Raw genomic sequence first — 11,854 nt, forward strand, 5'->3', positions numbered from 1 at the left:
TGAGTCCACCTAGAACATGCTTCCAGCCCTTAAAGTGTAACCCACTCATCTCCACTGGACACAGTCCTCCAGGGGCTCACCCACTCTTCGGCACCCCTCAGTAAAGAGCCAACCATCCAACTTTCTAGGTCCGCTCAAGTCTCTTCCACCATCTCCAGAGGCAGGGGTCAAACAAAGGTCACACTTCAGGAGGGAAGTCAACCCGAACTCAACTCAGACACCTGTTTCAGAAGCAAAGTCCTGTGCTCCCCAACAGCACAGTGGCCACCAAATTATATTCTTTCAGTGAGCACTTCACATTCCTCCACCAAAGCCGCCTGCTGGTCTGCCTGCTGTGAATGGATTGAGATGCCATCCAGTGGGTTCCTCTGCCCCATGTGTCGGCACAAAAATTCAAGTTAAAGGTGTGCGCAGGGGTCCTTGTGCAGTAAACTTGGATCTTGGTCTATAACAGCCACTGGCCAACCAGAGCCTCCTGAAGACCAGGCAGGGCCAGCATGGGAGCCTGGGTCATCCCTTTAAAGCAGCGGTTCTCAACCTTCCTAATGCCGCGACCCCTTAATACAGTTCCTCATGTTGTGGTGACCCCCTCAACCATAAAATGACTTTCATTGCTACTCTAGAACTGTAATTTTGCTGCTGTTATGAATTGTAATGTAAGTATCTTTTTGTTTTCTGATGGTCTTAGGCGACCCCGGTGAAAGGGTCATTCAACCCCCAAAGGGGTCGCGACCCACAGGTTGAGAACCGCTGCTTTAAAGGAATCTTTATTCTTAACGGGCAGGTGGTCAACTTGCTCCGTGGTCCTTGACACCTCTGCCACTTCCAAGTACCTTGGCTCAGGGTGCAATGTAGCTTCTGTAGTAGAGTAAGTGTTGGAGTGAGGGAAGTTCTCCCTTCCTCCGCCATGCTTAGTTCAAGCACCAGGTGGCATTGACCCCACCCTGCACTCCAAGGATGGCATGGCTTGCAACTGGTCAGTCAGAACACTTCATTTCCTTGGTTGTGGCAACTGGATACACCATTCAGAAAGCCCATAGCACCATCAAGATGCAATGCAATTTCTGCTGGGGATGAGGCAAGTCCATAATAACGGACTTGACTCTGGGAGCACGTAAGCATGGAGCTGCTCAGGGCCACCACATGGGAACATGAAGGTGAATTAAATAGAGAAAAGCATAGACTATAGGGAAGAAGAGGAGGTGGCTAGTGGCATTGTTTGAGTTCCTGCATAAAACCATGACTGATTTATCCCTAGAATTCATAGCTACATTATCTAATACATCTTCTCTCTGATTTAGGTCAATTTGGGTTGGTTCTGTGTCCTAAAACTGACATAGCCCTTGCTAACACATCTTCAGTCCCTTTCACCCTCCCTGTTTCCTAGGATGATTGAGTTTGGTCAGACTCAATCTTTATGGACACAGCTTCCTCCCAACCCCCCATCTTCTCCCTTCTGACACTTACAATGTTGCTTCTGGGCCCTTGGTTGGAAGCCTGACTGTGACTCCCACAGTCTGGTGGCTCTGGGCTGTTTTCATTTGCCACTAGGTGCCAACCACCATGAAAAGCCTATCCATGCTCTCCTACCTCTTCCAGCCCAGGCAGTTGAGACTCTGAACTCAGATTCAGAGGAACAGCAGAAAGTGTCACTGTGTACACAGAGAATGGAACCAGGTTCTCCACCTCCACCCAGCAGTCTAGAACATCAGGGCCCACCCTCTGAGCCAGGTTGGAAAAGGCCCAGGAGATTGCACATGCTGCTCCTGGGTTATTCCACGGCCAGCCAAGGGGACATTCCTGTTGCCCACAGCCTGGATCAGCTGAGGCAGACGAAGTCTCCCTCAGGGAGGCCACGGGCAACCCTTACACTCTCATTCACTGTTGCAAATGGCCACTGGAAGACTCTCAGCTCAAATCTTCCCCACAGTGCACATGGACAGACAGCCCGCCTTCCCCCAAACCTGTCTCTCCCTTCACACATCAGAAACATGCATCCTCTGATTCTAGAGCCTAGAGCAAGAAGCATGACAATCTCAGTAACCCTCCCTAGCCCCACGCAGCATCACCTCCATCAGCAAGTGAGCCCCGTGGGGAACTGGCTGATAGCGGGACCCACACTGTCATAGCTCTAGCAGGAAACGGAGGTGCTCACAACTTCTTTAGGAAATCGACTATGGCATTCAGAATCTTTGTGGAGGAGGGGAACTGAAAGTATCCCATATCGAGGGTGTTAAACACGCCATGAAAACCATCCTCCACGTGGTACCAAGTCACGGAGACTCCCGAGTCCTCCAGCCTCTTCTTGTACAAGAGTGAATCGTCCCGCAGAAAGTCATACTCACAGCTCACAATGCAAGCTTCCGGGAGCTGAGACATCACTTCATCTTCTGCAATCAGGGGCGAGTTCATCACGTCCAAAACGACATTTGTCTCCAGATAGGCAGCCTCATTCAGGGGCGCCGGGGACACCTGCCGGTAGCCTCTCTTCTTAAACCTCTCCGGGATGTTTTCTGGGCCCAACCACTTTTCATACTTTTCCCAGACTTTGGCAGGCAAATGGGCGCGTTTCAGGATGGTGCTTCTCCAGGAAGAATTAATGTCCAAGTAATTAAGACAACAGTAGAAGATAAAATCCTCACGGAGCAGTGGGACGTTCTTGTTCTGCTGAGAAGAAGGGAGTTGGAAATCCATGAGTTGGAGGACAGCGTAGATCAGGATTTGAGCACGGATCTTTGGGAGATCTGGGTGGTCCATAATTTGTTGGCAAATGATCGCTGCGATGCCCCCTCCTGCACTTTCACCAGCGACCACAACCCGGGCTGGATCCACACTGTACTTATCGAGAGACTTCAGGAAGTGGATGGTGGCCGCGATGCAGTCTTTTACCAGCGTCGGAGACTTATGCTGGGGCACCATGCGGTATCTAAAAAGAAAGCAAGGGACACGTTTTACACTCATCACCCTAGCAGAGCCCAAAACACCTGTGTCGAGCATCTTTGCGCCCACATTTCTTCCATTAACTTCTCTTTCTGAAGCCTGAGCAGGTGAAGTTAAGGTCTGAAGTTTAAATGAGCTGATAGACCAGAAGCCCTCGGTGCCTGGCACATGGGTTCTGTAAGCGGTAGCCACTGCTCCCACTGTCTCAGTGCCAATTTGGGGGACAGGCTGTGACTACAAGAGCCCTGTCATCCACCTATTGGTCAGCCAACTTAGCTATCACCAACACGAGCCCCGTCCTTCTGAATCTACCTGATGGCACCTCCTTGATTCACACCTGTCCTCTGGTTTGTTTGGGGTTTTTTACCCTTTTATGGGAAACCCCAGGCTGGCCTGGATTTAGATTCTAATGAGCTCTATCATGCTCCCACGTTTTCTGGGAGGACCTGGAAGACTTAAATGCCACCAGGGGTGCCTCCAGACCAGCCACCCGCACTTGAGCCCGTGGCTCTATGCTCAGGTTGCTGTCATGCAGGTTCACCAGCCTGGCATTGCTCGACCTCCCTGTTTCTCAAGAGATTCCAGAAATATGGGTTGTGTGAGAAATTTTACTATTTTAAACGCCAGCCTCAAATAAATAAATAAATAAATAAATAAATAAATAAAACAGAAAATGAAAGAAACACTCTATGGGATCAACAAACCTTCTCCTAGCCATTTTCATTGTGATGCCCTCCGTTCTTAGCTATCTGGGAGAGCAATGCTTTCAACTCCTAAGCCCTTTCTACTTTGAACATCAAATAATTTCTTGCAGAGGTTCGCTAGTGTAATCACTGATGATCTCTTGGTTCAGAACAACCAGAAGGGGAAGACCTAGAGTGGCCAACAACGAGATCGAGACTTCCATCCCACTGCAGAAAGGGTTTTGGAGCTGAGGCTTGGAAAGTGAGGGACTTCTCCAGGTCTCTCTCCCTCATCCAGGACTGATTTCTGTATTTTTTCACTCTGCTCAACTAGCTGTGCCACAAGAAAGCTGGAAGATATATCCCAACCAAGAGGTTGCTGATTGATATTCCTTTACGGCGTGTGCATTGAAACGCAACTGCAGCAGGAGATGCTTCATCAGGAGGAACCACCATGCCCCCGTGTGACGATGTGTCAGGCAGCAGGGCAGGCGGACAAGGCCACACCACTACAGTGACCACTCTTCATCTGTGTGCAGTTTGTCTGATGTGGAGGCTCAGGGAGGGGCCCCCAGGTGTCTCCTGCTCCACGTCCACCAAGACCTCTTTGAGGTTCCAGGTTGGGTGGGTGACGGAGACCAGTTAGGAGAGAGAGTGGCTTTTTCATTTTTCTCACTTCCTTCAGCAGATCGCCCCTGGGTGGACCTCCCTCTCGGGAGCAGTGGGACATGTGCTGGTTGTCCTGGTGATGGCGCAGGGCACTGTGGGCATTTAGTGGATGAAGAGTCTGGAAAGTGCAGGGCTCCATTCAAAAGTGCCCTGGCTGTGCAGCTCGGCCCCTGATCTGCTTCACCAAGCCCACTCCCCACCCAACTTCCCAATGATGCCATGCACAGAGCGCCCCATTGAAACACACCCTCTGGCCACCCTCAGGAAGGAGTGTCCGTTCTCTTCCTCTCTGTCTCCCACTCTTCCTGTCCTCCTCGCTGGCTCCCCTGTGCCTGCCTGAGTTCCTGCCTCCCATCCCATCACCCTTCCCATTTACTCACCCAACTGATAGAACCACGGAGCCACTCTCCTTGGACAAACGACAGCATATTTTATGGTGGGTTTCTAGAAAATAAAGGTTTTAAAAGTCACTAGGAAGGCGAGTGGGCTCACCAAGCCACGCCCTCATCATCAGCTGCCCCCTTCTCGCTGACAACCACCACGAGCAGAGCGCTTGGATTACGACTGTTCATTCACAGTTTCTGAGCAGCTGTTTGGCCACACAGTACAGTGGTTCAGTATGTGAGCTCTGGGTTCAGGCCCGAGTTCAAATCGTGACTTTGCCTCCTTTTAGCTTGAGCTGAAGTAGAGCGGGGGCACATCCCTTCACTGCCTGAGGCTTGATGTCCTCATCTGTAAAATGGAATAACGCTAATAATAAAACTGGTGGGAGTTTCAATGAGGCAATACACAGAGAGGGCTTTCATGTGTAAAAAGAGGCCTGCCACGTAAATACTAATATTACTAAAAATTAACAATATTGGCTGTTATAATTTATTATGCAGACCATACCAAGACCGTGGTTACATTAAGTCCCCTATTCTCAACGGCTACTACTCTAATGGGTCCTGGCATTCCGCAGATTAGAGAGCATTATAAAGGTGTTTTTCCCCAAAATCCCGGTGTTGGGGGGATTAAGATATTAAAATTGCCTCCATTTTTAGTTTTCTCTCTCATCTTTGGTTTTCCTATCTGTACCAGAATTTGTCTCAGGCAATACCTGATGTGAAACAAAATGATGTGTTTTAGTTATTTTTGTGGGGTTTTTAAAAAATTCTTATTTCATTTCCAACTACGTAGCAGTGGTGGTTGCACATCACTGTGAATGTACGAAATGCCACTAAGTCGTGCACTTCCAAACAGTGAATTTACGTTCTGTGAATTGCACCTGCCTTGAGGTATCCCCTGCTTTTCAAAAATTTGCTTTACGCCTCTTTGCTTTTCCAAGGCACCTACATTAGTGCCTGTTTTGGCAAACCAGAAGAAGTCCGAAGAGGAGTTTCACTTTTACAAAACAAGAAGGTGCAAAGCAAAACTAGTGTTCAGCGTTTGTTTTGCAGTGAGCCATTACAGAGGCAGCCAGCACCTGAGCAGCCAGAGGGGCCCACCCTCTCCTTTCCAGGAAACCATACCCACCATCTCAGCCTCAGGCCCCAAGCTCTGAACTGCCTCTGTGAGCACCTGGGCTTGATCTCAGCTTACCCTGTGTGGCCGTTAGCAAGATGTGTCCTAAGGTAATTGCTTTTTCGCTTTACCTCATTTCAGGTGTCATAGGAATGCTCTACTTTTGGATAGCAGGGGAAGCCTGCAGAGATGCACACACAGATCCACACATATGAGGTCTGACAATTAAGTTCGTGAACTTGTTGCAATGATGTGCTAACCTTTTTTGATATCAGAGGGATTATTCATTATGAATTTGTACCAGCTGGACAAACAGTGAACCAAGTTACTATTTGGAAGTGCTGAAAAGGCTGCGTGAAAAAGTGCACGACCTGAACTTTTCACCAATGCATGGCTCTTGCATCACGACAATGCACCAGCTCACACGGCACTGTCTGCGAGGGAGTTTTTAGCCGTCAACAAATAACTGTATTAGAACTCCCTCCCTACTCACCTGGTCTGGCCCCCAATGACTTCTTTCTTTACCCGAAGATAAAGGAAATATTGAAAGGAAAACATTTGGATGACATTCAGGACATCAAGGGTAATTCGACAACAGTGCTGATGGCCATTCCAGAAAAAGAGTTCCAAAATTGCTTTGAAGGGTGGATCAGGCGCTTGTGTTGGTGCATAGCTTCCCAAGGGGAGGACTCAGAAGGTGACTGTAGAGATATTCAGCAATGAGGTTTGTAGCACTTTTTCTAGGATCAGTTCACGAACTTCATTGTCAGACCGCATACTTTGTATGTGTACGTACATATATATGTATTCCATATCTCTTCTTATTGCCAGAAAGAGATCAATACATTCCATATCTTTGCCACCTGAATGATCTGGGACCCACTAACTGGTGATCCCTAGTCATAATAGAAGCTTTTAGGCCCCAGGAAGACGACAGGAGCGCTGCCTCCTGCTGGAAGGGAGTGCCCACGCACTCTGCTCTGAGGGGTTACAATGTGGTCGGATCTGGGGGAAGGACTCTTACTCAGGCTCCCTATGATGCCACCGCCGCCGTGGTAGAACACGATGCCCGGCCTGAGGGTGCAGGAGGACGCCTTGGGCTGGTAGAGTTTCACTGGGATAGTTCCGAAGCGGAGGTCGGTGACCATGACGTCCGGATCCTCCTTTAGCGGCATCAGGTCGTGCAAGAAACGGATAAATGTGGGCATGGAACAGATTCTCAGTTTCTCAAAAATCATCCCCTGTTGGTGAGAGAAGAGGAAATAGAGTGGGAAGGGTTTCAGCGAATCCCGGCTGGAGTCCTGGAGGGGTCCTGCTGCCACGCGTGCCCTCCGCAGCGTGACTGTAGGGCAGACTGGACCACAGCCCTGCCCGACCCCTTTTTGTCCCCATTACACCCGCAGAAAATCCCAGGCCCTCGCTGCCCCAGCACCAGCCCCTCTCAAATCACTCTCCCTGGACCCCATACACCCCAGCCCTACAAGCCAGGCTTCTGGCCACCCCTCGAGGGTCCCTCTACCTGGAATGCCCCCACTCCCATGAGATCCCTGCTCCAGCTCGGCCTGGACATGACCGAGGAAGCCCCTCCTAGATCACGCTAGCCAACGTGGCCCTCCCAGCATTTGTTGCTATTTTTAAGACGTGATAACTACATTGTAGTTATGTGTGTTTTTTGTTTGTTTATTTTTTAAGATTTTGTTGGGGAATTGGGGGAGGGAACAGACAAGTTGCTGTCCTTTTGTTCTTCAGCCTAGTTGTGGAGGACATTGCTTCACTGGCCCATGTTGGTATTATCATTGTGCTCTTCCCGGGTGAGGCAGATCGGTTGCCAGCCATTGGATGGTCGCTCATGGCCGCTCTTGGCCGCTCACGCTGGCTGCCAGCCACTCACGGTAGCTCACAGCAACCCACTGCAGCCTACACCGTGGCAGGCAACTCACAGCAGCCCAGCTCTAGACTGAGCTGTTGTTTGCCATCTTAGCTGTAGAGGGCGCAGCGTCACTGGCCCTCTTGTGGGATCCAAACTGCGGCCCTGCTGCTCAGAGCCAGTGTGTGGTTATGTTTTTTAAAGGTGGAGGGCTCTTATCTTTTAGAGATACCTACTGAAATATTTTCAAATAAAATAATACAATGTCTGGGATCTGCTTCGTAAGAAAAGGGGATTGTGAGACAAGGTGGGGACACAGGGGAAGCGAGACTGGCCAGGAATGGATAACCATGAGCACAGTGGGTGGGGACATGGACTTCTTTCTACTCTTCCATTTCCTTTGGTGTAAGTCTGAAAGTCTGCATAATAAAAAATGGAAATGGACAAAGTGGGCTCTTTCCCCTGGCCACCCTCTTGTTGGTGTTTCTTAACCCTTTTCTGTGCCAGGGCCATTTTGGCTCTTAGTGAAGTCTGGGGACCTTGTCGCAGAATGTTTGAATACATAGGGATGTGGATTACAAAGGAAGGCAGCTCTATTTAAATAAAAGTTATCAGTATATTGAAGTCAATGTGTGATGTAATACTGTATGTGCTTCCTCACTGGCGAGGTCTGGTGGCTGGTCTAATACTATCATAATCTCAAAGAAACGAGATTTTTCACAATATCTGCAACTGCCATTAATATGCTCGGAAAATATATGATTTCTCTTGGTGACAAACTTGCAGCTTCTGTTGTGTCAGCTGTGGTTTGTCACCCTCATTTATAATGGAAGGAAATACTACATTTTCATTAAAGGTTAGTGAAAATGGGCGATTCTTACCCCACCCAAGTTCATGGACCTCTTGCATTCTGTCGCCCTTGGAAGTTCGGGGAACCCATTACGAAGCCCCTTGTCTCACTTTCCTCATGGCACTCTGTGAATCGTTTTGCTTGTATGTTGCTATCTCCCCCTACCACCCCCCCAATACTCCCCACCCCCACCACGAGTCTCCAAGCTCCCTGCAGGAAGACTCTATCTGGGACTTTGTTTCTCTCGCTCATCACTGATGGATGACAACACATCTTTGTAGTGAATAAATCAATAAATAGGAATAAGGCTAGTATTTAGGGAGCATCTACTCTGTGCCAGATGTTGGAGCACACACTCCGGACAGCTCAACTCACCACATCCTCACAAAGTGCTATGAAGTCAGGACTATTTTTTCCCCCTGTTTTGCAGATGAGGAAACTGAGTTCCCTGTGTTTGGGGACCCTGACTATGGACTATGAGAGTGAAGGCCAGGACGAAGTCGTGGCCTCCTGTAAAAGCTGACCCTGCAGGGAAGAAAACTTCGGCCCCTGGGTTCTTCTCCATCCAGAGTTTCCCACGAGAAAAGGAGCTTGCAATCGCTTTTCACCAGGTAAGAGACTTAAGAAACCTATTTCCTATATTCAGTTTCCGTTAGCCCCCTGGAACAGCACAGCAAATCCTTATTGTCAACCTGGACACGATTCTTTCCATGACCTCTTTACAAGTATTTCACGAAATTACACACACCAAGAATGACAAGCAGAATTTGACTAACGACATGAACAGTTTCCCATCTTGCCGAAACAACGGTCTATATTTGAAGTCGCATTCTGTAGTTTCACGCCCCTGTACTAATTTACTAACTTGCTAATGTGTCCATCTATTTTGTCGTTGGCTGGTTCTAGCTGGCCCGTAGGTAGTAACAGGGGCCCAAAGATTCAGGATGATTCGTTCCTAGCTTCGCGCTTCACAGCATGGTGAGTGCTGTGAAAAAGGAAGGCAGGAGGCAGGGCCAAAGAAGGGTAGGAGGTAGGCCTTCTGTGGTTTCCTAAATGAGAAAGTGAATCATTCTTTGACTTTTGTGGCCATTGGCTCTTTCAGCTTGAGAATCCCCGGGAAGAAGTCGAGAGCCACTGGTCACCTAATAGAAATTATTCAGGTTTGAGAACACACAGTTGGCCTCTACCACCATGCTATTCATGTCAATTCAGCTAGAAGCTTCTGGTACGTTTTCCCACTCTCCCCTTTACCCTCACAACGAGGGGACAGGTGAAACACAAAACTCACCCATGTGAACAACAGCTGGAAAAGGCAGTCGAGGACCCGCAGTTTCAAGGGCTGGCTGACGCCTGCGGGGATGTGCGCAGTGACGAAATGGTTGCAGATCACCCACAGCCCAACCCCCACGGAGAACACACAGAAGAATACGCCAAAGAGCAGAGAGGCTGCCATGAGAAGGAGCACCATCCTGCTGTTTCCACCACAGAGGAGGCCGAGGTGAGGCTGTGCTCAGAGCAGGCCTTTTAGGACACTCTTGAGCCAGCACACCTCCTACACGTGTATCACAACCTGCCTTCCCCACCTCCTCACCTCCTGCAACAGTTGGCTCTGCCCAGGTGAGTCACAGACTCATGTGAGAAGGTGGTTCTAACAGAGCCCACAAAATGGAGAGATGGCTCATGTAAGCTGACCCAGCTGAAAATGAGAACGCCACGGTTCCAGCTTACAGTCCTGGCCCTGGGACTAGACATGGCCTTGAATAAGTCACCAGGGCCATCACAAACACCGTCTCCCCACCTGTCCTTTGATCTCATCACCCACCCTCTAATTCCACGCTGGTCACCCTTGCTATCCCTTCGTCTGCCCAGGAGGCCCCAGGGCCTTTGCATTGGCGGCTCTCTGTGCAACATCCTCCCTGCAGGGGTCACTGGGCAGAGCCCCTCCCCTACTCCATGTCTCTGCTCAAAACGTCACCTTTTGAGTGAGGCCGTCCCTGGTCATCTTATTTAAAATTGTAATCCCCATCACCATTCCTATACCCCACCCCCACCTGCTTACTTTGTCTTCATGACCTTCATTATCACCTGAGATAAACACATATTTCATTTGTTTGTTTATTGTCTGTAGAATGCAACCTCTGTGAAGACAGGGATTTTTGGGGTTTTTTCCTTGTTTCATCCCCAGAAGCTGGATTGGTACTTAGTAGGTGCTCAGCAAATGCCTATTACATGAAGGAATGAATAAATAGACACTGGCCTTTTTATTGTAAAGCAGGGGAAAATGGGCTCACCTGCCTTGCCAGGTTAGGTCAGAGACTGATGTCAGTGTTTGAAATCTTCCCTAACAACCAAGTCCCACATCCGTAGTAATAATAATGATGATACCTGCTGTCTTCCCACCTCTCCACTCTGGCATCAAAGCAGTGGTTCTCAAATAGGAGAGATTTCCCACCCCCCACGCCCCACCAGGAGACATCTGGCAATGTCTGGAGACATTTATAGTGTCACAGCTCGGTGAGGGGTGGGGGCTGGTACTGGCATCTCATGGGTAGATGCCAGCAATGTTGCTAAACATCCTACAATGCACAGGATGGTCCCCACAACAGGAAGTTATCTTGTCCAACATGTCAATAATGCAGACATTGAAAACCCTGGCGTTACTAAGACTTGGATTTAAATCCTGGCTCTGCCAATGCCAGCATTCTGACCACGAGCAAGTTTCTTGTGCTCTCTAGGCCTTGGGCTCCAAATCTGTAAGATGGGGATAATACGAACAGGAGCCCCCTCATGGAGTTGTTGGGCACAGTGAAGGCACCAGTGCCTGTGAAGCACGAACATGAGCCCGTGATGGGAACGCTTGCTAGATGTCAGTGAACAAGGCTGAGACACTTTTAAGTGTTCTCCAAAGCCCTTCACATTCCTCAGGGGCACGCATCACAGGCACACAGGAGGACAACACTTCCTAGCCCCTGCTGCACCTGAAGGGACCACATGATGTGTCCAGGCCAGGGGGCGTGAGTCACAATGCTGTGAACCTCTTCCAGGCTTGTCCATAGGGTGTCCACACGATCCTCTGTGCCCCTTCTCTCTAGAAGGGTAGGACTCCTGACAGCTAAGCCCCACAGTGGCAGAGCCTGGGTCCCCGCATCACTCTTGGAGGTGAGAGGTACAGGAGCAGACCCACCAGCAGCGCCTGCCAGACGTTGCATGATCAAGGCATACAGGTTAGCTGTGTCATGCTCCGCAGGTGTAGAATTGTTTGTTATGACAGCTAGCCTCTCCTGATTCATACTACAGCAAGGACAGACAACAGGGAGTCTCTGAAGGTCTGCTGCAACGCCA

General features: G+C 49.5%; 1 protein-coding gene across 1 annotated transcript; it reads right to left on the reverse strand.

Annotated features, from left to right (window-relative positions):
- Window positions 1–2,151: 2,151 nt before the first annotated feature.
- On the reverse strand, window positions 2,152–9,968 carry LOC109381231 (arylacetamide deacetylase-like 3). Its single transcript, XM_019639699.1, has 4 exons — window positions 9,801–9,968; window positions 6,820–7,036; window positions 4,673–4,736; window positions 2,152–2,926 (listed from the first exon to the last, which is right to left on the reverse strand). The coding sequence occupies exons 1-4, from the start codon at window positions 9,963–9,965 to the stop codon at window positions 2,152–2,154; spliced, it is 1,221 nt and encodes a 406-aa protein (XP_019495244.1). The 5' UTR covers window positions 9,966–9,968.
- Between the last annotated feature and the right edge of the window lie 1,886 nt (window positions 9,969–11,854).

The sequence above is a fragment of the Hipposideros armiger genome, unplaced genomic scaffold (genome assembly GCF_001890085.2).
Source record: "Hipposideros armiger isolate ML-2016 unplaced genomic scaffold, ASM189008v1 scaffold_46, whole genome shotgun sequence".
NCBI classification, from domain to species: domain Eukaryota; kingdom Metazoa; phylum Chordata; class Mammalia; order Chiroptera; family Hipposideridae; genus Hipposideros; species Hipposideros armiger.